This window comes from Dermacentor andersoni, chromosome 6, assembly GCF_023375885.2.
Source record: "Dermacentor andersoni chromosome 6, qqDerAnde1_hic_scaffold, whole genome shotgun sequence".
In the NCBI taxonomy this organism is placed as follows: domain Eukaryota; kingdom Metazoa; phylum Arthropoda; class Arachnida; order Ixodida; family Ixodidae; genus Dermacentor; species Dermacentor andersoni.
The window spans coordinates 46893508-46920095 of NC_092819.1; the positions used below are offsets into that span (position 1 = coordinate 46893508).

Consider the following 26588-nt stretch of genomic DNA (forward strand, 5'->3'; position numbering starts at 1 on the left):
AAAAGCTCTAACGTGACACGCGCTCCTACGTTCCGCAAAGCACTTGCGGGCTGCGTACGTATCGCCATGACGCAATACTAAACCTGTCTATTGACACTGCATACGTTGACCATAATATTCGAAGCGATCACACTAATTCGTCTCTCTCTCTCCACAGCCTTCATACCCTACCCCCTGATATACGGAGCCATCCTGGACCACTCGTGCTTGATTTGGGAGGAGAAATGCGGACGGCGTGGCAACTGTTGGGTGTACGATGCTGTCAAGCTGCGCTACACGCTGCATCTCGTCACAATCATTTTTCTGGCCATCGCCGGCGTCTGTTACATCGGCCAGTTCCTGCTCAGCGGACGCATCAAGCGCTTCTATGAGGACGATCTTGCCGAAGACAGCAGTGACCAGCAAGACAAGTACGAAAGCAAAACCACAATCACCGAGGGACTCTCAGTTGAAAACATCCATAAGGTTGACGAGAAACCAGAGGCTACCAGGTTTTGAACTTGGAGACTGGTGAATGAAAAATGGTCCAGGTTTGGGCATGACGTGCGACTGTGGCTTGGCACAAAACCGATGCCGAGTGCAGGTTGAGACCATCGGTTCTTGAGGACACTGTTTCTGTCCAGGATGAAATGTGTGCTCCACATCATTATGACAGGCCTCTTGTAGAACAAGACATCGAAATGCGAAGTGCCCAAAGCAGGATGTCACCAGACATTGAACTCCATAAAGCTTTTGCTCCAGCAATGACTTTTTTTCGCTCTGCAAGTGAAACTATCAAGGAGGCAAGGATACACGTGTGATGACAAAAGCAAGGGGAACATATTCAAGTATCCTAGATTTGATTTAATGCCTTGTCAGGAGGCAAAATATGGCCAGCAATGAAACAAATGCTGGTTTCAAGAATGAAGATGTTTGCCCAAGAGAAAACCCAGAGCATATTACTTTGGCTGAGTGACATCACTCTGAAGACGAATGAACAGTCTACAGTGTACTGTGTGTAGGAATCAATGCCCATGTTATTTCAACAAGTGGATATTGCAGCTATTGAGAATACTTTGCAAAGGAATTGCAATGGGACACCCATGATTAACTGCCTATAACAGTTTTTTACTGACCGATGTTTATAAACAGCAATGATGAGAACATTCTCATTATGGTACACTTATGCAAAAGTGGCATGTAACGAGTGCACTCAGAACCAGTCACGACAAAAAGCAAGAAATTAATGCTGCAAGCACGATTTTAAAACTCAGTGGTGAACATTAAGTTTGATTAAAGGGACAGTGCTTGCCATGATTCAGCTCTTTAATGAAGTTATATTTAGCAAAGGGCTAGATGCTGCCAATTGTTGCTTCTAGCCTGACTTCACACTTAAATGCTTATGTCCTAAAACATGGCCAATGCAGCACAATCTCAATACAATCAATCCTGCTAAAAGAAGGAACTTCAGAGAACAGCCATAGTGTGAAGTGTTACTAATGTAACCATTTCTTTTTATTATTTATGATATTTTGAGAGTTATCCCACATTTAATCTCATCAGTAAATAAAAATGTATCGAATATTTTGAAACTCAAGAAGTGTGCATACACATACTAGAGCCAGAGATTGATCCTTTAAATTTTTTATTATCTGTGTGATCAGGTGGTGTTGATACAGTGCTCTTAGAAGCAGTGTTCTGAACAATACCGTGATACGTCAATCTACTGTCAAGTACCCTAGTGGTCATCAAGAAGTGATCCATGACACAAGCTTGTAACTGTGACAGTGTGCACCACTGTAACTGTGATAGTTTCCACCACAGACAACGGTGCAGTGCAGTGCAGTGATTGTGATAACTGTGCACAAATGCTGAACTCAGCGAACCAGATGTGCCCCAGCCTCATTCAGTGACCACAATCGTCCAGTTTGCAAGACATTGGCCAGATCCACAAAGCTTTTCATCCATAAGGTCCCGTTGTCACTGTCCCGTACCTTGGCTATTATTTCAATGGCTATAATTGCTGAAGATCACCTACTTCATGAACTGATCTTCAGTATGAAGAGCTTTATGAATGTGGCTGCTGTTTCTATGTCAAGTGCTTTGGCTTTTCTTGATAGTGAGAACAGGAGGGGATATTTTTATTACAGAACTGTCTCATGAACTTCCTTTCATTCATGAAAGCACTGAGACAAACCACAGCAATATATTTAGAATGCCAACATTCAACTGTTAGATATATTTTTACAGCAAATAAAAGATTTTTTTACAAGTTGTTGCAACAGTACTTTTCACAAGTTCATTCACACACTACTAACCCATGGCACTGCTTTTGGAAATATATATATATGACTCAAGCAGTAAAAACATTTTTTCATGCATGTCATGTTTAGATACAACTAACAAAAAATTTTTGCCTATAAGATTGAGAAAAACAGGTTTCCCTTAAACATAACATGAAGTATTAAGTAGGTGCCACTGACTCAAACAACATGCTATTTAATCTTTAAAGTCAAAAAGATTTCAATGCCACAAGAACCAAGAGTAGTGCATTTGACATCTATAAGGCTAGCATGACTAAATGAAAGCAAAGTCACTGTTTGCGAAGGGCAGCGGATTGGGCGAGTTGGTGTTCCACGGTAACAATAAAATTAATACAGCGCTAGACGACAGGACCAGAAAGAGGAGGAGACAAACACGGCGCTGAACTAACAACTGATTTATTTGAAGTAAGAAGTCTATATTTATACGTATAATCAAGTATCAAATAAATCAGTTGTTAGCTCAGCGCCGTGTTTGTCTCCTCCTCTTTCTGGTCCTGTCGTCTAGCGCTGTTTGAATTTTATTGTTACTGTTTGCGAGACTTTGTAATGGAACGTATCCACACAATATGTGGGAATGAGTATAGTACCTGAGCAACTTCATTATGTATTTAATTTTTCATTAACACTTGCTAACTACAAAGTTTTTGTGCATATAAAGCTGTGAAAGTGCAAACCAAAAATAAATACTTTGCTTCTTGTTAAACAGCAGACAACCACTCACCGGCAAAAAAAAAAGAAGAGTGCCCTGTGAAGAAACAACAGTGACATAAGTATTGACAAACGTTAACAAACATGATGCTCGCATCTTGGCCTTGGCAACACAGACTAAGTGTCAAATGCTTTTTCTGACCCCATACTCCAGCTAACCCTCATGCAAACCTTTCATCCATAACCAAGACCTGTTTGGCCCCGGCAAAGGATTCCATGGACATTCTTACAGCATCTTCGTAATTTTCAAAAGGAACCAAGTTATTTGCAGGCGGCTGCAGCTTTCCTTCCATAGAAATCTTGGTTAGGTAGTCATACATATCATCATCGAGTTTGGTGTTACCATGCTCCTTGGCCCACAGTGTTCTCCAAAAGCCAACCACTTTAATGTCTTGGAAGATGAGAGAAGCTGTTGACACTATGACGGGTTGCCGTGACATCCCACCATAGGTGACCATGGTGCTACCTTTCATTAGGTGGCGCATCATGTCAGTTGCATTCTTACCCCCGATGCAGTTGAGAGCCAGCTTCGGAGGTGGCACAACGGCAAAAATTTCTTTCATCACAGGTGTCCTTTATAACACAAAGGCAAGGGGTTTGGGAGTAAAGGAAATAAGCACAGCAATAATTACAATTACTATATATATGTAAACAAGCGGCTTCAAAAACAACTTTTTTATAAGCTCAGAAAGCATCAGTAAAAGATGTAAAATGTTAAACCCATGTCATGCAGCCATTTTAAAGGCCTTTGAATGAATGACTTGTAAACGGTCTAAAGAAACGTGCTAAACTGGTAGCTACATTCCATGTGAAGCTAATAAAGTCTAATGCATCAATAGGGTCATGCAAAACTACGTCGAGGTCTCAAAAGCCCTTAGCAGCGCTATTGCACACTGCCATATACAATTCAGTTAATGTTAACACATTATAAATAAGACGTTACAAATCAGCTAGCACCAAAATATTTGTTAGCTTGTAGCATAAGGTACTGAATCAAGGAAGAGTGGGATATCCTCATTACAACATACTACAAGGTAACTATAATGTTGCCAGAGTGGCTAAAGAGATCAGCCCTAAGCCCGAAATGTGGAGATAAAAGAAAAAAAAAATTTCTAGTGAAATCACTTCTATGGACATTAAAAGCACTTTGCTGCAATGAGAAAGCCCTCTTCTAAAGATTATTTTACTCACATGTGTGCCCTTTCAAGGACAGTAGTTTTACACTGGCACTATGGCGCCATGTGAGTGAGATATATAATACAGTTCACCAAAACCAGATGGCCATGCTGTGTAATCATAGCACAACTTCTTTGAGTTGCATAACACTATTGACTCTCAAATATTGTGAATTCTATAACCAGCAAAGGGCGTCTGAGTAATACAGGTATCCAGTAGCTAACAACATTTGTTCTCATGTACCTAATGAACTGTATGCAGAGTTTTCTATATTAATCTTTAAGCATGAAATAGTTCTATGCCCCATCAATCATGAGTGGTATTGCAAGGGTCATCCAGAGAAAAACAATAAGAATTCGTGAGAGGTCAATGATAATTTTAATAATCCAATCGGTGGTGTAGACAAAAATGTGATTCTAGGGTTTTACGTGCCAAAACTGCAATCTGATTATGAGCCTTGCTGTAGCGGGTGATTAATTTTAACCACCTTGGGTTCTTAAACGTGCACCCGAAGCCAAGTACAACAGCATGTTTACATTTCACCCCCCATCAGAATGCGGCCACCGCAGCCAAGATTTAGCCAACGACCTTGAGCTCAGCAGGACAACGCCCTGGCTACTGCAGAAGGTAAAAGGTGGCGTAAATACCATACAGAAATTATAGCTTTCTCATGCAATAGTGCCGGTGACAGTAGAATAAAAACAAAAAAAACAGACTATTGAAAGGCTGTCTTAGAGCAGATGTCCACTCTCTCACACTACAATATATGATACATTGACATTTCACTTTTATCAAGCACTTTGCAACTTCACAATTCCCTATCAAATCACTGCAGGCATTAGAGTTTTGCACAACCTCCGAGGTTATGGGACATCATTGTCTGCAATAAGCTACACAACATGAGCTCAGACGTCATTGGTTTTGGCGAAGTGCAATCATTATTACTTGCCACCAGAGGAACAAAATACAGTTAAACCTCGATATAACAAAGTTGGTGAAATCAGGAATTTGCTTTGTTGTATCGTAATTTCATTGTATAAAAATTCTACCTTTTATGCAAATAAGCACAGTTACCGATCGATTTTTCTTACACGGAAAGGGGCCTTAGAATTTTCCGAATTATTGGGCATCCGAAAGAAATAAGCAAGTTTGAATGAGAGAAAAAATTGTTTTAAAAATTTCGCCTTTCACTCCAACCGGTCACCGAAACTCGAGGTTACGCAACCTTGGATACTAAACGAGGGGGAAGACAGCTTTCATGGTACCACAACGACTCGGCACGCCCACACTTTGCACATGCAATAGATTACCTCTAAAGCAGGGTGCGCTGCTGCATATGCGCTCAGTAATGCTTACAGCCATCCGAAGCCACAGCCGAGACGCGAGCCAACTTACCCCCGACTCCGCCCCATGCGCGCTCTTGATCGCGTTACCGCGAGCTCACTCCCTTCCCCCTCTTTCTCTTTGCTCGCGCGGGAAGGCGTCACTCGTGAAGCCATCAACTTTCTTGTCTCACTCTCACACACTTTCACTCGCAACTAAAGCACACAGTACGCAGGGTGCGATAGGATCTTACCACACTTAGACTTTACATGGAACATCATGCGGCTCCACTTCGGCGGTCGGCGCGCTACTATTAGAGCTATTAGAGAGGTGTGTTTGCAAGCAGCCGCTTGTAATTCAATCATTTGACCATCTGCGTTCGCGGAAGTTTCCATTTATTGTCTCAGCAATTTCTTTGCGGTGGCAGTGAAATTTCGTTATATTGAAATCGCATACACACTTCGTTATATTGAGGTTCTAAATACATGGTGTTCTGTGGACAAAAGGTTATGAAAAGTTAAATACTTCGTTATATAAAGAATTTCGTCATATTGAAGTTCACTATATCAAGGTTTAACTGCACCTTGTTCACGAGCTGAAATGTCTTACAAAACCAGTCTGCCTTAATGCATAAAATTTCTGTCATCTCTGTTGTGTCTGCGCAAGAGTGAATCCCCAAAATACCAGTTGGCATTTGCATAACAAGGTAGTGATATGCGCAAGTGGTTGAAACACCAGAGAAGTAGAAGTGTACCAACAGCAAAATTTTCTTATCAAATAGAATACAGATGTTCTAGAAAAAAAAAGACTCAAATATAAAATACTTGCTTATTTCTCAAGTAAGTGAAATGTGAAGGTTGCGTGGAGTCCACTTCATAAAAGAAAGGCTTATGTATATTATTTTATATAATATGGAAACATGACAGCCATGTGTCATAATGCCTTTTTTTTTTCTTGCCTCTAAACTTACGCTGCAGGCTATAGTAATCATGAACAAGCTCAGATGAAACCGTTGTTGGTACTAGCCACTGGACGTCCAGTCAACTGAGCTTGTGAAAAAGAAAAAAGCTGAAAGGTGACAGTATCTGCTATACCAAGGCAATGAAAGTAATAAAACAAAGGAAAGGCACACTACGAAATGTGAGTAAAGTGCTATGTCCATTGAGGGAACTAAATGAAATAGTGCAGCACAGCACATCATTCTAAAGGAGTGCAAACAAGGCGAGACTGGCCAGATAATAAATTGCGTTGCCTAAATCTAAAGAACAAATCTGTAGGCTTTCTATAGGCGAGGCATCCTTGTTCGACGACTGGAAAATAGTGAAAAGTTATCTCCTCCACGCATTTTCTCAAGAACTGTTGCCTCTGCACAACAACCACAGCTCCCAAGCCGCAGAATTATTCTGACCCTCTTCCCTATAGACTTAAGCAGAACCCTGACTGCACGACTTCCTTTGGACTGCGCAATAACATTCTATAATCCAGGAGTGGTTTAATCTGAACAACAATAACTGTGTACATTTATAACACAAGGTTTCACATGACACAGTTGCAGGGAGCTTCAATTTAACCTATAAGCTAACACTGCAAAACTCAGAAACCAAAAGGGTCAGAATAGTAAATGTAAAAAAAATACTGCAGTGCAGGTGCAACCCGCACTTTATTGGAGGGATTTAGCATACTGTATGCCCCGATGTGTGCCTGCCAGCATGCTAAAGTGTTCTTTTTTTGGCCTAAAAACAAAAACAAGAATCCATCAATTTCTGCTAGACCTTCTTTGAGACATGCAGCAAGAGCTTTGTTCAGAGCACAGCAACATCCGGAACAAGGTCTGCTATGACACTGTCTCCGCAGATGAATCTCCAAATGTAGTCAATGCACCGTAGCTGATCTGCAAACAAAGGCAGGAAGCATCTGTAGCATCATCTTCCTCGTGCAAGGTGGCATCGTTTTGCTTGTGCAAGGTGGCAGCATCATCGGAATGAAGCAATGTCTCTGATTACGCATGTACCATCTCACACGACGACTTGCCCGAAACCGAAGCCCATCAACGAATGCTTGAGAAGATTGTGCGTTCCACTGTAAACAAAAAGCTCCAGACTGCATGCGTGGGCAGGCATAGCCAGTACGATCTGCATGCTTTCTGGTGGCTAATCAGTACAATCTTAGCCTATCCTTTTGTTCTTTCCATATGGGCTGCTTTTATCACTGTTCACTGAGTGCGCATTGCATATGGGAATTACTTTGCTCGGTCACCACAGCAGCCTTCTTCGCAAGAATGACTTCAATGACAATTCTGGAATCTGCAGGTTTTTGATGATGCTGGCTTTCGTGGCTTCATGCCATTTCTCTGCTTCTTCGATGATATTCCACTGGTCCCCAAGCATTAGCACTGTTCATTTCCAGGACAATGCGAGTCACAGTTGCCAGACACGTCATTCAGGGCATACAAGGAGACGATTCAATTACTTGGCTGAGCGATGTTCCCTCCGACCCCAGCACATAAAGAGAAACCACGGAGGATACTCATGACAGGGGTAGGCACTGTTGGACAGGCAGCCATACCAGCTACAGTAAAACCTCGTTAAACTGTACCCGCTTAAACAATAGTTTCATTTTAAAAGTAGTAAAGTCAAATCCCCGACTCAGCGGCCATTGAACATAATGTGTTATGTATCCGCATAAACCATACCAGCTTATCGCGTACGCATCGGAACATGTAGTGTTTCCACTTTTCATCGCGCAAACACAGCAGTGCGTCATCTCCATCAGGTCGCTGGCAGAACAACAAGCCTCAGAGATTGGAACCATGGATCAGAACAACGGCCTCCAAGCATCCTGTGCGTTCGTGCGTGAAGCCACATCAACATAATTTCGGTGCTGTGCCAAAGAACATTGTGGCGTACAAAAAAGGGCTTGTGTCATGCCGAAGCTCGGATAAAAAAAGATGTCAGGTGCTCAGCACAGAAGAAAAATTAAGACTTTGTTCATGCTATCGAAAGTGACACGAAGTTGGCGCTGGCACACGACAGGGATCTACTGTTGACTATGGTGTGTGGCATTTGGAATGCGAAGCAGCAGTTCTTCGGCAGCACTGCTGCGACCGCGAAGAGATGTTGGCTACGAGGTTCGACATTTCGCCATCGTTGTCTCTGTTGTTGCCAAAGTGTCACCTAGCGACAGTGATGAGGACGACGCGGAAAGAGACAGCACAGGTGATTCAGGTCCGACAGTGGCAGAAGCTACGCGTTACATCAGCATCATGAATGCAATCATCACGACGAGAGCAGCACCCCACAAGAAAAAAGGCGCCCCGCGACATCTGCAGCGCTACCGCACCCATGCATGGAGAATATGCAATGCCAACGAGGAATCTGCCATGCGAGTGTTTGCCGATAAGACGGAGCTGACTGAAACGCTGGCTTGCAGCTTCAGTAAGTTTAAGACCGCGGTCATCACTGTTAGGCCGCTGTGGCATCAAGCGAAAATATGACTTTTGTCGTGCAAAGTGAATAAATACTGCATGTTTTTTCCCCTTTCATCACACTCTCTCTGAGTTCCGTTTTTGACAGGTAAGTCGGCGTTCACATGCTATTTCAGTTAAGCAGTACTACTGTTTAGTGCGTACTTTTTCCTAGCTCCGGCCAACTACGATTTAGCGAGGTTTCACTGTAATATAATAGCTTATGTGGTGACAGACTGACTTAATTTGAATCTAAGAGTAACCTGATTGCAAGACAAATGTGAGCAACAAACGGTGTTTCCGATGTGCCGGAATGCATTCGCTGGACAATTACAAGGGAAAATCATCGAAGTGTGCGTACTGCTTCAAAACAGGCCACATTGCTGCAACTTGCTTCTGTAAAATAAAGGAATTGAACGCTGCAGCTAAACAACAGCAAACACATGCATCCACAGCACCTCAACAACATGGGAATCACCAACTGATTTACCAGATCGAATCAGTGGGAGATCTCTTCGCTATGAACAGTGTGAATGGGGATTCGTCAACGCCCATCATGATCAAACTGACTGTGAACGGGCAGCCACTGCTGATGGAGATAGATTCCAGAGCGTCTAATTCGGTGATCAGCAATGAGGATTTTCTACACCTCTGGCCTGCACCTTCTGCACAGCTGCAGCCTACAGACCTTACTCTGCACGTATGGTCGGGACAAAAAATGAAGCTGTTAGGATGCTGTCCTGTGGAAGTGCAGCTGTATCACAATATCGCACCGCTGTACGTGCATGTCGTACAGGGCAAGGGTGCTAGCCTCCTTGGCCGAGACTGGTTCCAGGCTCTGGACATCAGAATCACTGGTATCAATGCCTTGACCCCATCCAAACTGGATGGAATTTTGAAACCTGACAGTGGCGTGTTCAATGGACTGTGGGACAAACACACCAGTGAGCCATTTGTTCACTTGCAACTTGAAACTACGCCAAAGTTTCTCAAATGTGAAGTGCCGCTACCATGCACGACCATGCACGTGGAGCTCGACCCACCTATTGAGGCATAGGAAATTCTAGAACCTGTGAAATCGTCAGTGGCTGCACATAAAATGCCAACCAAACTCATGTTCGGCAGGAAGATGACAATGTCATTTAGCCTCATGACTCCATCAGCAACATGCCATTAGGAGGAACCCGCTAATGATCACCTCATGCAGATTGATCTGGGACAACTAGTCTACATGTGAAACTTCTGTGGAACTTCTGCTTATCTCAGCAATGATAATGCATCAGAGTGGAGCGTATTCTTCCCTGGTGAAAATGACTAACAGACAACTTTACAGGTGTCATCAGGATAATATCCAAAAGCACAAACACATAGGAGACCAAAATCATGGAGGAACTGCACATCGAATGTGGAAATTCTAAAGCCCAAACAGAGAACAACATGTGCATACAATGCAGCTGGTGCCACAGACTTTGGAGAGGGATGTACAAGAGCCACTAAGAGGTGCACTGAGCCCTCATGCACAGGCAACCGGAACAGCAGGTGACACCATGGCATCACAAACGCACCTGACTTGTAGTGGTCACCCAATCAAGCCACCAACTATTACAGACACCCAGTCTTCACCGAGAAGGGGAGAGGTGATATATCCGTATGCACGAATATATATATATATATATATGCTGTTAAAGAACTGGAGAAGTGAAAAAGGACCAAACAACACAGTCATGCAACTGACGTTGTTAAGCTGTCCAGGAAGATGCACTACCGTGTTGGCGCCTGCTTGTTGAGCGGGAGTGGGACCCTGGACAGCACAGGTGGTGTATAACATTGCTCCATAGCAGAGAGCGGCTTTCCCCTGGCTGACACACATTGTTGTGCACTTTCTGGTGCCTGAACATTTTGTTGCATGGTGCTAGCCTGCATACACGACTTTTGTACTGCTAGGAAATAAACCGTTGCTACTTTATGAAGAGTTATGAGTGTGCAATATGTTGGCTATTAATAAAAAATCTTCGGACCTGCTTGTATGAACACCACTATCAGCAACCACACACTGCCTCTACAATACGTTCACAACTTTCTTCTTTTTGTCACTTGAACTGAGCTCAACGCTGTGCCATCATGCCCATAAGGAATGAAACTTGCCCATTGTCATACCAAGCTTTTATGTTAGCACAAGATTGTGCAATGCAACTCACTCGCACACTACTCAGTCTTGGAGGCACGTGTATAGGCACAGTGGTGTCATCCTCAGCGACCAGATGGCACCACCAAACCATGACTGATGAGATCTTTGTTCTTGTTCATTTGATTCTGCTGTAAGTGCTGGTTAGTCATGGCATTTAAAAGCATCTGGCCAACAAACATAGTAAATGAGCATGTGGAGGAGCACACAAGGAAAAGTTGCCGGATTTTCTGGATGTTTAACGACAGGAAACAACAGACAGTCTTTTCAATGAGACCGTAGGCTTCCTGCTATGGGTACAGGGACAGTGGGCTAAGGTGTTCATGACAGCATTGCTCAGTGAATATGCATGTTTAATTACTATGTTGAAAAAGTGCTGCAGGACATCTTTGAGACAGAATCCCCGATCCAATGAAAGAGGATTGAAATCAAATGGCTATGTATTTCCAGTTGAATGAAAAGACACTTGGTACCAAAATAAGCTTTCTTGCATTCTGATGGGAATTTCATTCATGGAGCCAAGAATCTAAATGTTATTTGTGATCCAATGGGAGTTATATTCACCAAATTCCAGAATAAATGAAAAACCTTTTCTCACTGGCAAGAGCAGGTTTAACAGCCTGGCCACAATGCCCAAATGCAGCTGAGAGCTAGATACATGAATTGCCGAGCTTTCAACCAAATTGCAACAGGGTGTCTACCAAGTGGACATCTCCAAATTCCCCAAGTTTTCCAAGTTTTCCCTGAGTGCCTTTGTAAAATTTATTGATTGACACAGAACTTATGTCACAGTCTTATGTCAGAACACAGTCTTATGTCAAGATGGGTTAACACTATGCCGCCTGATGCTGTCACGCTCCAGTAAGCATGCTAAAAAATTAAAAAGCGACCTAATTGAGTTTGAATAGTAAGGAGTAGTGTTTATCTTATTCAAAAAGAAAACAGAATGGCAGGGTTAGTAAAATGCACAGCAAATAAGATATCTGAGAAAAATGGTAAAACCCGCTGCAAATGGAGTCGAACATTCTCTATATATGAATAAAAAGGAGATGCATACAGAAGCAAATATTTTCGAATATGAGCTATTTCTGTTAACTGATAGCAAGCTCATTGGCATGTGGCCCAAACTTTGTCGCAAGTGCGATTCTCTCTCAGCAGCTGGAAGGACAACTTCAACTGTCCTGACATACTCCCAGCCCGCGGACAACACCTCAGTGTTGTGTTTCACTACTTTAAAGAGCTTATTTTGGTTTGGATGAGGGACACCTGCATCTCGACGTCAGTCAACACTTTGTTTTTTGAGCTTAAGCTCCTTCAAAGAAGTAATGGCACGCTTCCTTTCCCGTTCATTTCTCAATGCATAAGTCGTTTCTGTTCTCGTCCGCCTTCTGCCGCGCGTTCGCCCCACGGACCATTTGAAGCATCCTCTTAGTCACTTGCGCAGTCAACGTCCGATTTTTCGGACTCCCTAAGGGACGCGAAAACGCCCGAGAAATCAGGCAGTTCGACGAAATGAATGCATGTCTTTTACTGCCCTTAGCGGCTAAAATCGCCACAGGCACATCCAAAAAAGCTCTGAAGGCCTGCCAGCACACTTATTAAGCATATCGTTGCTCGTACTGTGACAGGAGATAGCGGGTGTACCGTGCATAATTAAGGAATATATACTGTCAACTGTGACAATTGCCCCTTCCCATGCTTGTAATGCTTCACCGCAATACTTTCGCGTATGCTTCTACACGTAACATTGCTGTACTGAGGCGAAGCTGACTTTCAGAAACCGGCATTATCCGACGCGTCGTGCTTTCCGAGGTTCGAAGTCAATCGCGAGAACCACAAAGGCGGAGTCGGTGCCACTGCTGACAGCGGCAAGAAGCTTAATAGCGAACGTCGAAGCAGCTAGGCCTAGCGTTGCCGCGGTGGCGGCTACGGCTGTCAGCGAATCTGCGTGCGAGAGCGCCGGTTCTAGGCGAAAAGGTAATAAAAATGGCGGCGGTGTGGTGGCTTTGATTATTGCCGTTTCGAACCTGCGGTCACGGCAAAAAGTCCGGAAAATCGAACGGCGAAGGGTTCTCGCGTCCGAAATTTCAGACGTTCTTATACGCTGACTCTACGGGGGTCGTGGTGGTGCCGCGAAGTCGTCCGAGTTATCGTGCCTCCGAAAAGTCGGTCGTTGAATGTACACTGGCAACTATTCCTGCGGACGATAAGGCATCAAAGAGGTTTCGTTACGATTTCTCTCTGTTACTCGAGCCAGCATTACCGCGACTTTCGTTCCCTTTCAGAAAAATTACTGCTCATTTTCCCTGATAGAAGCCCAAATTCCCCGAGTTTTCCCTGAGCTTTTCCAAACAATTGAACATCCCTGGGAATTCCCGGTTTTCCCGACTGGCAGACACCCTGTGCAATGTTTATGCTAGTTTGCACAGAGGAGTGGAATGCAAATAATGCAGCCTCAGGGATCAGGACCCTTTGCACACAAATTCTGGAAGTAATGGCAGAAAAATGTGGGCACACAGGCATGGTGGGCATTCACTGTAAGTTCTGGATTAAGAGATGCCACAACTCTGTGAATTTGTATATACGCATCTCTTCCTTATACCATCATCATTCATCAGCCCTTTCCCTCCCCATCCCTCTTCCCCAGTGTAGAGTAGCAGGCCAGAGCAAGTTATAGCTCAGGCTGACCTCTCTGCCTTTCTGTAAATAAATTTCTCTCTCTCTATGGATTAGGAGTGGTCGATGTTATTGTGCCTCATGGTAAGGAACATGAAATGGTGAATATACTTAGTGTGTTTGAAAACTTAAGTACTGTAAGAATTCTGTTTGGCAAAAATGGCACTTACACAGTGATGACATGTTTCACAGTAAATTTGAAAAACTTGCACATACAAAATAATAAATATCAGCCTGGTAGCCTTTGTATGGCATAAATACCTTCACTGTTCTGAGGATTCTGTTAGCACAGCACTTTCTCAAGCGGTGGACAGGCAGTTTAGAAAGGCCAAAAGACCACTCCAAAGTCTCTCACCTGCTCATGTAACTGCTACGTGAAATGGTTAAAGGAACACTAAAGAAAAATAGTAAAGGAGCCCAAAAGCCCCTTTAAAAAGAAACTCCAACGATTTCTTGACCATGTCAAGCAAAGTATTGGCATTTTTAGGTTCCCGAGACCCCTCTGTCATGTGTCTGATATTAAGATTGCTCCGTAAATTCAAAAATATTTTTGAATAAGCAAGAAAGCACAAAAACAAACTGAGATCTGACCGAGCAGCCAAGCAAACATCTTCATGTGACGTCACAAAAGGCAGACCAGTGGGGACAGCGTGCAAGGCATGTTGGTCCCACCAGCATGGAGCAAATATTCAGTTGATTAGCAACCCCGCCAGAGCATTGGCCAATGTCTTCAGGTGACAATGCTAGCTGCACCAACTCTTTGGAGCTTTCAAACAGTGACAGCTATGAATCCGACAAATTCAATAGCCATAAACTGCCCTTCACATTCCACCCGCCACCACGAGATACAGTGACCATCAGTGACATCAAGTCACACATCAGTGACATCAAATAATGTCAGAATATAGAAAAACATGCAGATTTCGTGCGGGAAAGCTCTGTAGCATCACTCTGAGTCATGCTGATATGAGCGACTGGACACCTTCAAAAATAGAGAGCGGGAGAACGTAGTATACCGTATCTACTTGCATAATGATTGCACTTTTTCTCAAAAAATTATCGCAAATTCTGGGGTACGATCATTACGTGGGTAAAATTTCTAGCGAAAAAAAAAATTTCTTTTTGTCCTGTTTCACTGCGGGATGACAACAGGTCAACAAATAGGTGGTTGCCGCTGTATGTAGTGCGGGACACCAAATCAATAATGGAGGCCGGCGGAGCAAGCCGCACGCGCCAAACGCGTTTCTTTTCTTCTCGTGAGTACATTAAGTGCATTCAAACAGTTTTTTCCATATCAGTAATGAATAATATTGTTAATATCAGCAAGCTTGCGGCCATAACGTAGCCATGTCCACTTTGAGGGGACAGAAACAGATGGGCGCGCTTAGCTGCCAGTGACAGAAACACATGGCCGGCATGCTGTGGAAACTGCGGCATCTGTCTTCACTACTATCCTAATACGGCACATTTCCGATAAGGGTGGACGACTATCTGTGCTGTGTTATATATGCTGTGTTACAAGAGTCGGCGTATGAATAGGGTACGCTTCTAACGTATCAGTGTAAACGTGGCTACTATCGTTGCCGCTGACGATTTGTTGCGTGCCCACGAGAGCAGATGAGAAGAATCAAAAGGCACCTTTTTTTGTTGTTGATCACAACCATTATAAAGCCTAAACATAATAAAGGCAAGTTTGGTTGTACCTCATTTTGTCGTGGAAGTGTGACAAGTGATGAAAGTAATGAAATGGGGCATCTACTTAACAATTTTTGGTGCGTGCAGACCACTTGGCTTGTCTTGAAGAGTCGTTAGCGTAGCATTCAACAGATGGTAAACGCGATCATTATTCGCTAGGCCTGGCGCACAACATATCGCTCCGGCAAGTTCGGGGTGCAATCATTACACGGGAAATAAAAAAAAAAAAAAACTCTGACGACAAAACTCAGAGGTGCGATCATTGTGCGAGTAAATACGGTATGTGTTATGCTGCCTATTAATGACTCTTCATACTCTTTTCATGCGCACAATTCATGTGCTCTGCAAAGTAGACATAGATTGAGACTTTGTTTAGAGAATATGTAGTTTTCTTGCAGAAATGCCGATGCAGGTACTGACGCCGTTGGAAGCTGAATCAGGTGATTGTTTGCGCTGCTTTATCACAGGGACCTCAGTTTGTTACCCATTTGGAATTAGGGGCAAACAGTGCATCTCGGAAGTTAAATAATAAGTCAGCATAACAATACCTAAAAATTCACCCGTGTGTGTAGTCACATATTTGATTTATGGAAGTGCCACCGAGCATGACTGGCAGCCTAAGAGAATGGCAGCATACCGATGTTGACAGTGCGTTGTGTCATCACTTCTTGCTATAAATAAACTATTTGAGAAGAATAGTTTATTTTAATACCATATGGTCAAAGCTGAACCACAAAAGCAGTCTTTTTAATCCAAACGGTTTAATTACCTTAAGGTAAATCGATCAGGTCCGACTGCACGAACTCAGCGACTGTGATAAGCCTAACCTTGGCTGAGCGTGATCGACATCGGCTCAAACTGTATGTGCAGGTGGCAATAGTGAAGTTCGTGAAGCCAACAACGTAACACCACTTGCCACCCATCACCTGCCCATCCAGACAGAATGCAACTTCTCGTGACAGCTACTTTTCTCGACAGCAACTTCTCACACCAAACACTAAAATGAACGCCGGCTCCTCGATGCTGTTGTCTGCCATTAATTCCCAGCATGCTTTGCATATGCCACCCTTCACATCATAACACAATGTAGCCAGTAGATGAGGAGCAGGCAAGCGAGGCGGTTTGAAGGAATTAACAAAATTCATTGGTAAAATATATGAACAACTTTCAAACCTGCTTTGTTTCAGGACACGACGGACGTGTGCAGATAAATGTGCCCAGCAAATTTTATTCACATTCGCTGAAATAAAAAAATTGCAGGAAGTGCCCTTTATAAGGGCCATGACACGGTCATTCAACTACCTTCAGTTCATCATTCTAACGAGAGTAGACAACCCAATATGGTTATAAAACACAGAAGAAAACTGGACCCTCTGCACAAATTGGAACTAGGAATTTCTATCTGTAATCACAGCCCATAAGTCCCTTCCACTGACTGAACACCATGTGGGAACGGGCTGCGTGACATAAGGAAATGTGGGGCCCCCATTACGTCGTCTGCATCGAAACAGTTCAAGACCAGATTGGACATTTCACTCCACACATTTTGGCAACAAATGGAACAGCAATGACACTGCCATGAAATTGCACCCGCAATCCTCTCACTTGTCTGGTGAAAAGCCAGAACAGACTGTCGAGATGCACATCTAAAGACTTAACAACGCATTCCAGCGATGACATATTTTCAGTTCTTCCAATTGCTTCCAGTGCATGCAGTACACAAAAGTATGACCGTTGAGATCGGCTTCTATAACTCTGACAGAGCCGTTCCTGGGAGTGTGATTGCATTTCATTCTCACTCAATGTTCCCAGACTGCTGTATCGCACAACAGTGATATAAGAAGACTCAAATACACATTTTCTATGACAACGAATACACTCAAATTTTGCTAGCTTGCTCTGTGATGCATATGGTTTAACATGCGATGCATAATTCAAGCTCAGCAATTTAGTGTCATGGCCCAATTAATCAAAGATGTGGAATATGTCTCTTATGAACGGGCTTCAAAGTTTTTAGATACATGAACAATCTCCGATTGTTTTAAAGAACCATCAAAGTGTTGGCTATGGAAAAGGACTATAACGAATAGCCATTCCAGAGTGCTCTGGCAGTTTATGAATTTAAGTAGTGTATTCGAGAATGTACACAGCTGTCAGTATTTATGCCTAGGAGATCACAAGGGCATACTGTATTGCCGCTCTGTCCATTCCAATAGCATAAAAAGGGAGGCCACAGCTTCCTTACACTCAGAATTTGCTTTCGGGAAATGCGATTACTATGCAAGCTAGCTTCATAACAAATTCTCCCCCATACAGCTAAGCAGCAGTCGATAATCGTTCAAATGATTGCATCGTAAATTCCAATCTTTGCTGGTGGTAGAAGTGCAGTCCTATTTCGACAAAGAACACCATTGATTCAATTAGGTTTTTTGCACACAATACGTACATTCCAGGTTAGAGATAGGGAAAAGAGTATGCCTAAGCATTTTATTCGTTGTGCAACATCGATCTTGTGTCCCATTACAAGACTGCAATTATTCCAAATGTTAAAATCATATAGCTAATAATGTACAAATTTCACTCAGCTAGAGCGACTGTTTAAAGTTAAATAGAATATATGGAGAGATTGTAGTGAACAAGGCCACTTGCTATTAACTCATAAAATCTATCTCACTCATAAAACTTAGCAGTGTTGCCAATCAGCAGATGCGCTGTTATCACAAAGGTAACAACAAAATTAAATTTTAGGAAGTGTCCCTCACCTCAGCTCCTCTTCAGTAACCACATAATCAGCTCCAAGAGACTTTAGTTTATCCTTGAGCTCTTGTAAATTGGGGCGGTCACGTACAATGTTGATGGAGTTGAGGCCCATACTCTTGCCTATCTGGATGGCTGCTTGTCCAACACCACTGTTGGCACCATTCTGGATGAACGTGTCACCTGGCATCATTGTCACAAAGTCGTAGAGCATGCGGTAGGCCGTTGGTGTATTCACTGTCATTGTCGCTGCTGTCACTATATCTAGCTTGTTAGAAACCTGAAATATTTGGTGCCATAACAAAAGAGATTAGAATAGGGGTCAAAAACTAAGTGACACATCCAGAAACGTCAACAATTCAAAACGAAGAGAAAGCACAATGTATAAATCAGTGCAGCTATAGTTGGCTCTTCGATGGCCAGTGGCATGAATTGGTCTGACTTTTCAGGACAATTTCACTGCACTGTAGCAATGAAATATAGCTACTATTATTCAACATTTGTGTGTGGCTATGCTTCTGCACTTCTGTCAAAATGTTTTGTTTTATTTGCTATATTTTAAGCCCCCCCCCCAAAAAATATGAAGCCTTTGTTTAGGCAAAATTTCTTTCTTGCATTACAGTAAAAGTACAGTAAATGTTGAAGCCCATTTTCCCCCATGTGCATTCAGTGAAAATGTTTGAAGCCATGTATTCATGAGAGCTGAGTGCATATTTAACTTTTGTGATTTTAGGCATCGCAATTTACGGTATCTGCTCCTACCAATGATAAATTAGCCGCTTAGTATTAGCTGCATCAACACATCACGGCACCATGAGAAATACATGTAGCCTTTGAGGCGCTCCAACAAGCATGCATATTTTTCTAAACTTCTGTGATGCTGGGAAGCATTGAGAAACAACACTGGTACAAAATGAGCTCAATAAACTCAAGGGAAGCATGCTGAACATGCATTGGTTGCTTGTATAGTGCACTGGTGCACATAAACTGCTTGTGCTCATATTACAGGCAGCAATAATGAGGTAGAAATCGGCAACAGGGAGAAACGTCTAATTTGATAAAAATATGGCCTATGTGGATAACAGGACATAAAAGTTCCCCTTTTTCCTCCTATAGGATATGTTTCTCAGCTTTCATATTTCAGTTTTTGTGAGTGCCTCCTGATCACAAACAAACTTGTAATGCTTTACACACATGGCAATTCCTGTTCTTACTATATCCATCATAGGGTTAAATGCTTCTCATAAGCAAACTATACAAAAGACTAAGGACCTATATGCATATCGTTCACACTAAGACTAAAGTTATCATAGGCTGTATTCTGGGACAATAACTTTTAAGGAAACTTTCACTTTAGTGTTTCACTTTAGGCATTCTACCCATTGATATGAGTCAATCAGCACCCGCTAAAAGACATACTCATGAATGTGATGGAGCGATGATATAGCTCCTGCCTGTGTTCTTAAAAGAACTCGCAGATTCAATAATGGCATGAAGAACTGACAAGGATCGCTAACACAATATTATTTGCAGTAAACCTCACATTTTATGCAGTATTACTAGCAAGAAGCAGTTGCTGTCGCTTGCTAGCAACTCGTGCATTAAAATTTTGGCTTGGGTTAGTTGGTTAGGTTAGACTAAGCAGTGTGGAAACAACACTGACAAAGAAGAGACCTGACCTGTTCCTTTTCTTTTTTTCGCAGTATTTTTGCACGCTGCTTTGCCTTTACTAACTTCTACATCACTGTCAGGCTAGCGTTTGGTTTCTTTAAAAATTCTGGGGTGTATCGTCAAAGCAATGAATTTATTATGAAGAGTGCCATAGTGGGGGACCCCAGATTAGTGTTGAGCAGCTGGGGTTCTTTAACAGGCACCCAAAGCACAGTACACAAATATTTTTGTATTTCACCCCACTGAAAGGCAGCTGCCATGGCTGGAAATTGAACTTCGTATGTAGCCAGCCCACACACTTGTACAGAAGTACTTCGGCATAAACTTGGCCAGAAGTTCTGCACTCAGCAATTTAGCTTAATTAGCCTTCAAACTGAGCTTCGTTTATGCAGCCATGGTGGGCATATATTGTGAACCATGACTACAGAACCCTTGTGTGCTACTGTGCTCCCTAAAAGCTATCCAGCTAGACCATGATCATTGCTCCAGTGCTGTGTGCCATCCTGTGAAAGTATTTCTTTTGGAAATGTGGAGATTTTCAGCCCACAACACACATTTTCTCTTTGGTATGTGTCATTTAGCCTATTTTTCTAGTTATATTAGGAAGCAAGAATTGTGCGTTGTACAATTTGCACTTGAATATAGAATCATGCCATAGACTGCACTGAAACGACAAAGCACAAGCAAAATGTAAACTGGGAGTCCCCACTACCCAAATACAAACCTATATGCACCAGATGACATTTTTAACACAAATTTCTCTCAGCTTTGTTTTCTCTATTAAATTTCTATGCATTGACTTGCATTCCTCACAGGTATTTTTCTTGTTCAGAGTAACTGGTATTAAGCCGCCGCAGCTTGACAAGCAAGTTTCATTGCATCAGTTTGCCAAATGAGTTGCCTCTTAAGTTTCAACATGTATTCTTTCATGCGCAAGTTCAATGGATACTCACTTTTCGAAACCTCTTCTGGTCCCCTTTTCCAAAGTTCCTCCACGTCCCCCATGAATCACCAGGTAGAAGCACCCAATTTCCTGTTTCCAGATTTTTAACATGTGATCCAACCTTGCAAAAGGAAAAAGGAGAATACCTCCATTTCAATCCTTTTTATAACATCACGTGATGGAAACTTCATGTGACGACTTATGTAGTAACAATAATGGTGGATGTCATTGTGATGAATTAAATTAATTTGAGCTTCAACAGCAACCCAACACTTGTATGACTAAATTAGGCAACTTGCACATTAACTGATTCCTAATCAACTACGCACACCTATGTTGTTATTGTGATGGTGGAAACGTAGCTAGCATCATCGCTACATTGCTGAACTTGTGCTTTACAACATGCACAGAGAAATAGTTGAGCGCATCTTCTCACCCCTGTGCTGTTTGATAAGCTCCATTTGAGCCAAAATTAACATAAATCTCTCTGCAGAAGGCTTATTTCAGGTGACAAAAGTATTACTTCAAAAGAAAGCAAATGCTTTTGTCTGACAAAAATTCGTACAAATGCAACCCCTATATCTGCAAACTATGGTGCCAACCTAGTGTATTAGGAGAATGACACCTACAAACAAACACTACAAAACAAAATACTATCATCATTTCTTTCTGAGCATTTCCTAAACAGTCAAGTAGCTCCTGCGACTACAGCTGCAAATAATAGGGTAAGAATATCAATGAGATCAGGTCTGAAAATGGCCAAAAGCGGAAACACCTTCCAGGAAAATGTGCACAGCAATACGCTCAATGTGCTATACTTGCATCAAATATTTAACCTGTCGTTTATCACCAAAATTTATGCTCTATCCCCTCCCATTCAACAAAATTTTAAGAAACATCTCTAGCATCTATTTGTCTAGATGGCAGCGTTTTTTTGTTAGAGCCATACTGACACTAATTTTTCAAACAGAGATGTCTGCGCACATTGATATTTCTTACTTTATGAAAATGGCAGCTGAGGACATATTTTATTTTCTCAGTTCAAAAATCAAGATTGCAGATAACTTGAAACTGCAGCCCCTCAGAGCAGTGGTATTGACATGACACATTTTATGGCTCCCGTTTCTCTGTGAATTCTGTGCTAGTTTTATGTGCCAAACGCAGAACCTGATTATGAGACACACTGTTGGGGGAGACTCCAGATTAATTTTGACTACTGCCACAGCCAAGATGGAGCCTGCGACCTCAAGCTCAGCAGTGCAGCGCTACTGCAGCCACTAAGCTACTGTGGCGGGTGGCATTGACTGAGATGCCTTTGCAGAGCAATACTGGACAAAAGGCTGCTTCACTTCCCCACTGCTTGCCTACATGTTTCTGACTACTACATTTCCTGTGCACAACATCAGCCATATAAATTAGCATGATTCTTTGCTTGAAAAGAAGGCCGTAATCATGGGACATCAGCACATGGTAAAACTTTGTCCCTCAATACAAAGGAATGGCACTGCAAAAAACACAAGCTTTTCATTTGTTTCCTGCACGAAGCTCCAGCATCAGGTCAAGTTCGTTTGCAGCAGTAAACAGTGGATGAATGCAGCTGTTTTTTCTCATCTCATTCTGCAGCTGCATCTTGCCAGCAGAACTAAGTGTTTTTTGATAAAAAAGCATACAGAGCATGGAAAAAAAGAAAGAAGCAATTTGGAGCAGGGGAATGAGTCATACAGCTTACAATTGAGTATGGCCAATGTATGCATTACGTCTACCTGCACTGCAACTTACAGTGCCATCACTTTTTGATTCACTACTCAGCAGTGGAAAGAATTGGAAATGGTTTGTTAAAATTTATAATAGTGGCGATGCCAGCTTGCAGGAAGTTATTGGCCGCAGCTCATGAAGACAAAGAAGGTGATTATCATTCAGATGGAGACGACTCAGTGTAAAGGTGCGTGGCTATCAGATGAATTCGACAGCTAGCAAGTGAACCATAGAATAAGGAACCAGCTGACCGATCTGCTGTGCTCCTTGGCATTCTTGGTTTGTGAATCCACGTGATCAGTTGGTCTGATCATTAAAATATCAGCCGCAATCACCACTGAGCAGCACTACTTGTCATAATTAATGACACTATTAGTGATTACTTCTCAAGTAATAGTTCTTGCCGGGTCAGTCCTGTTTAGTGGATGCAAAGGTACTCATAAAAGTCTAGAAGTAAATAGTTTGTGTTAGTACTCATCTGACAGGACACAAGGACAGCAGTTGCTGCTCTCACAAAGACAAGTCCATTTGTCTAAACGTTGGCCACAGTGACCTCCCTTGTTCAACCACTGTTCACTGCTACTGCTTTAGCATAATCTCAAGTCCCAAAACAATCACAGTGCTTCTACAAAGATAAGCAGATTGCTCAGTGATGGTAGCTCTATATGTGTGCCATCATTTGGATAAAAGCAGCAGAACTATAGGCAAAGGAAAAAAATATTGTTTCTATACATGGATCAAGTGATAGAGTTAATGATCCATTCAAACTTGCTCTAAGGCCTAAAACGTCATTGCTGCAAATTGCTTAGCAGCCACAGGTACTATAGTGCTAATACCTATCTGGTTTTCAGATGGTGCAGCCGGTTTTAGCAAGTTCATTTTTGATCAGCATGCATTTGCCACTTTTCTGCCTTGAATAAAGAAATGAAACAATTACAGAGATCCAATGTATGTTGAAATCTATGTGAAGTGGGCAATTAACTGCTATACAGATAAATGCAATGTATACAACTGCATATTGGCCAACCTGTGAACATTAAATTAATATAAATCTTGCAAACAACACCAGGAATGGAGGATATAACATCTAACATATTTTGAAGTTTGCCTTGAGCTTCTTGTCGTATACATACAAGAGGCTGCTACCCCCTCTTGTGGTACACCTAAGCACTTAATAAAGGATGATTTACCTTTGAACAGAGCATACAAGCATCGACAAACTTGGATCAGCAGAGACTGATAAGCAACACATTGGTCTTAGATCACGGGAACTTTTTCATGAATGCTGCTGTTTCCAATTTTGCCTGCTATAGGAACTTGTCCGAATAAACTTGCTCGATGCAGATACTTCTCTGACATCCTTTCACCACCAAATGACTTCCAAGGGTACAATCGTGCACTAATGAAAGGAACCTTTTTTCAAACACAAATTTTCCTAATCCTTGATCCAATATTTGTATAGATACAGCGAACACAAATTCATAAAATCTTGGCGAAAATTTGGGAGATATGCAACTGTCTTAATTTTGCCCCCTGCAACATGCAATCTCGTGTAGTGTTTATGTTTATGCACTACATCTTCTGCGAGTTGTGCTGGAAAGCAAACATTAGTTTGTGTGAATGCATGCTGTGAGGCGTCAACACACCAACATCACGAGTGCAAAGGTGATCCTTCAAGCTTGTATGAGTAAGAAAGGTGAGGAGAGGTGTAAGCGAAGACAAGCACTACAAATACGTATATACATTTATGAACACTTGTGTCACAGTGGCACATACCCATATTGAAAGATTGGCCGTGAATGGACACATACCCAGTGGCCCAAGAATGGATTAGGCCACATATTCAGATAAGGAAAACGTCAAAGAATTCATTCACTATCATGCACAACTTCATTAACAGATCTGCGTGTGTCAGAGCTTACATTATACGTAAAGGCCTTATGTTGTAATTTTTTTTACATAGTGCAGAATAGAGTTGGGCTAACTGCACATGTCACACAGCATATAGTACTAATATAGGCCAGTTTGCTGGAGCTCCCAATCACCACGCATATAACATTCATACATATATCCAGCAAGATATTGACCGAACTAGCAGAAGCAGCCATGCCAAACCAAGGGGAGTAACGTAAAGAATGCATTGCTTTAAAGATGTATTGTATCAACGTATGCCATGTAGTCAAAATGAAATAGAAAATACGGCAAAATGAGTGAGAAAAAAAGAATGCTTCCGCGCTCACACAGACCGACTTTTGTAAAAGTTCAATAATTACATTTCACAATGGGTCAACGTACCGCCCGCAATTTTCGTGCATGCTGAATATAACGTGACATACATGGTTTCATTGCTTTATAGTTCTCTTTTACAAAACTACAAGATCAGAGAAATAAATGTGATGCGCTTTTAAGTTGTACTTGCATATAACGTTTACTTTCGCGTTTTTTTTTTTTTTTTTTCTGTGAATGTGCGGCACTTGTTCATAGCAAATCTACAAATAATGCTGCATCGTTCCCATCAGATTGCAGTTTCCTGTCGTGGCAAGTGTGGCCATCGTACCTACCGCTGCTCCAGCTGTTTCTAGCTCGCTCCGTCTAGCTCCAGTCCTCAGCTCTGAAGCCGTGTGCGGAAGGTAGTGGTAGTGAGCAGGCTAGCGGGACACATTGTACTCAGTGGTAGCGTGACCCATCATTTGTCTCTCGTTTCACATATGGCGGCTGTTAATTGAAGGCAGCTGTGCAACACCTGCCGCTACACACGATTCGAACGCCATGATGGGACGTCCGAATCACACACTTAAGGAGTGTCCGCTTTACTCCGTATCGATAAAAAAATATCAATTGGGTGAACTGTGCATTACGTGAAGGCCTGTTTAGTATCGCAACATCTCATTGAAAACCTGAACTGGCACAATCTTCGAAATGCCGGAACACCCAACTATAATTCAGAACTACCGTCGCCATATGGTAACGAAAGCCCAGCTGGAAATAAAGTTAAAGTCGCTTGGCAGATGCCTAGTACCTCGAGGTGTCACAAAATTGAGAGAAATTAAAAATCAATGCTCTAAGATGCGAAACAAACCATCTCGACTGAGGAGCCAGCTAGATTCAAGTCAAAATGGAACAGAAGCGTATTACATACCTTAACGACTTCCCCTACACCTTCCAGTCCTGCTTTCGCAGGAAGGCTCGGCTTGATTCCGTAGGTCCCTTGTATTGTGTTTATGTCTGAAGGATTTACCGGAGCTGCTAAGATCTTGACCAGGATTTCGTCGGCACCTAGTGCGTCGGGGACGGCCTCTTCCACACGCTCCAAAACTTTGCATGGATCTCCGAATTCCTTGAATTGTACGGCGTAGCTGTTCTTTCTTGACCACGTAATACTCATCGCATGACAAGGTTTGTAGGACGAGCAAAGCGGGGATCTAGATCCAAGAACAACCCCAAGAAAACGCACGCACCTCATTGACGCTGCCATGTTTGTTTTGACTACGGTTGCCAGATTCACCTTACCCCGCTGCTACGGTGGCTACGGTACCGCTGCGTTAAACTGCATTAAAAAAAATAAGTTCTACAGTGAACTAGTTCCGTCATGTATTTATTAATGTTAAGTTAATTTATTTATATACTGCAGTTGTTGAAACTACATCAAATATTCCGTGGTAGCGCGTTTTGAAATGTTCAACAAGAATGCAACAGATGGCGACACCTACTCAAAAAGTTGGTGTGGCGCGTTTTTTGAATTTGCCAGAATGGTGTTTGAGAGACGAGACTAGTCGAGACCAGTTGAAACATGCACCAGCTGTGCTATGTACTAAGTAGACAGCCCGATATATATATATATATATATATATATATATATATATATATATATATATATATATATATATATATATATATCTGTGTGTGTGTGTGTGTGTGTGTGTGTGTGTGTGT

At 42.3% G+C, this 26588-nt stretch overlaps 2 protein-coding genes across 6 annotated transcripts in view; one reads left to right on the forward strand and one right to left on the reverse strand.

Moving 5' to 3' along the window:
- LOC126522032 (solute carrier organic anion transporter family member 74D-like) overlaps positions 1 to 2251 on the forward strand; it is an 89953-nt gene extending 87702 nt beyond the window's left edge. For all 5 annotated transcript variants that reach the window (XM_055066218.2, XM_055066220.2, XM_050170809.3 and 2 more), the window contains one exon: positions 158 to 2251. In XM_055066218.2, the coding sequence (XP_054922193.1) occupies positions 158 to 498 (341 nt within the window). In that variant the 3' untranslated portion in view covers positions 499 to 2251. The remainder of the gene's footprint in view (positions 1 to 157) is intronic.
- Positions 2185 to 26144, reverse strand: LOC126522036 (enoyl-[acyl-carrier-protein] reductase, mitochondrial). The gene is made up of 4 exons (XM_050170813.3): positions 25795 to 26144; positions 20911 to 21021; positions 18292 to 18566; positions 2185 to 3584 (listed from the first exon to the last, which is right to left on the reverse strand). The coding sequence occupies exons 1-4, from the start codon at positions 26128 to 26130 to the stop codon at positions 3173 to 3175; spliced, it is 1134 nt and encodes a 377-aa protein (XP_050026770.1). The 5' UTR covers positions 26131 to 26144; the 3' UTR covers positions 2185 to 3172.
- Between the last annotated feature and the right edge of the window lie 444 nt (positions 26145 to 26588).

Excerpts from the sequence above, each read along its gene's own strand:
- LOC126522036 (XM_050170813.3), bottom strand. The coding sequence starts at position 26,130 with ATGGCAGCGTCAATGAGGTGCGTGCGTTTTCTTGGGGTTGTTCTTGGA. Across the intron at positions 18,567-20,910 it reads ACCAGAAGAGGTTTCGAAAA|GTTTCTAACAAGCTAGATAT; the intron begins GTGAGTATCCAT and ends CAAATATTTCAG. Across the intron at positions 3,585-18,291 it reads GTTACTGAAGAGGAGCTGAG|GACACCTGTGATGAAAGAAA; the intron begins GTGAGGGACACT and ends TGTGTTATAAAG.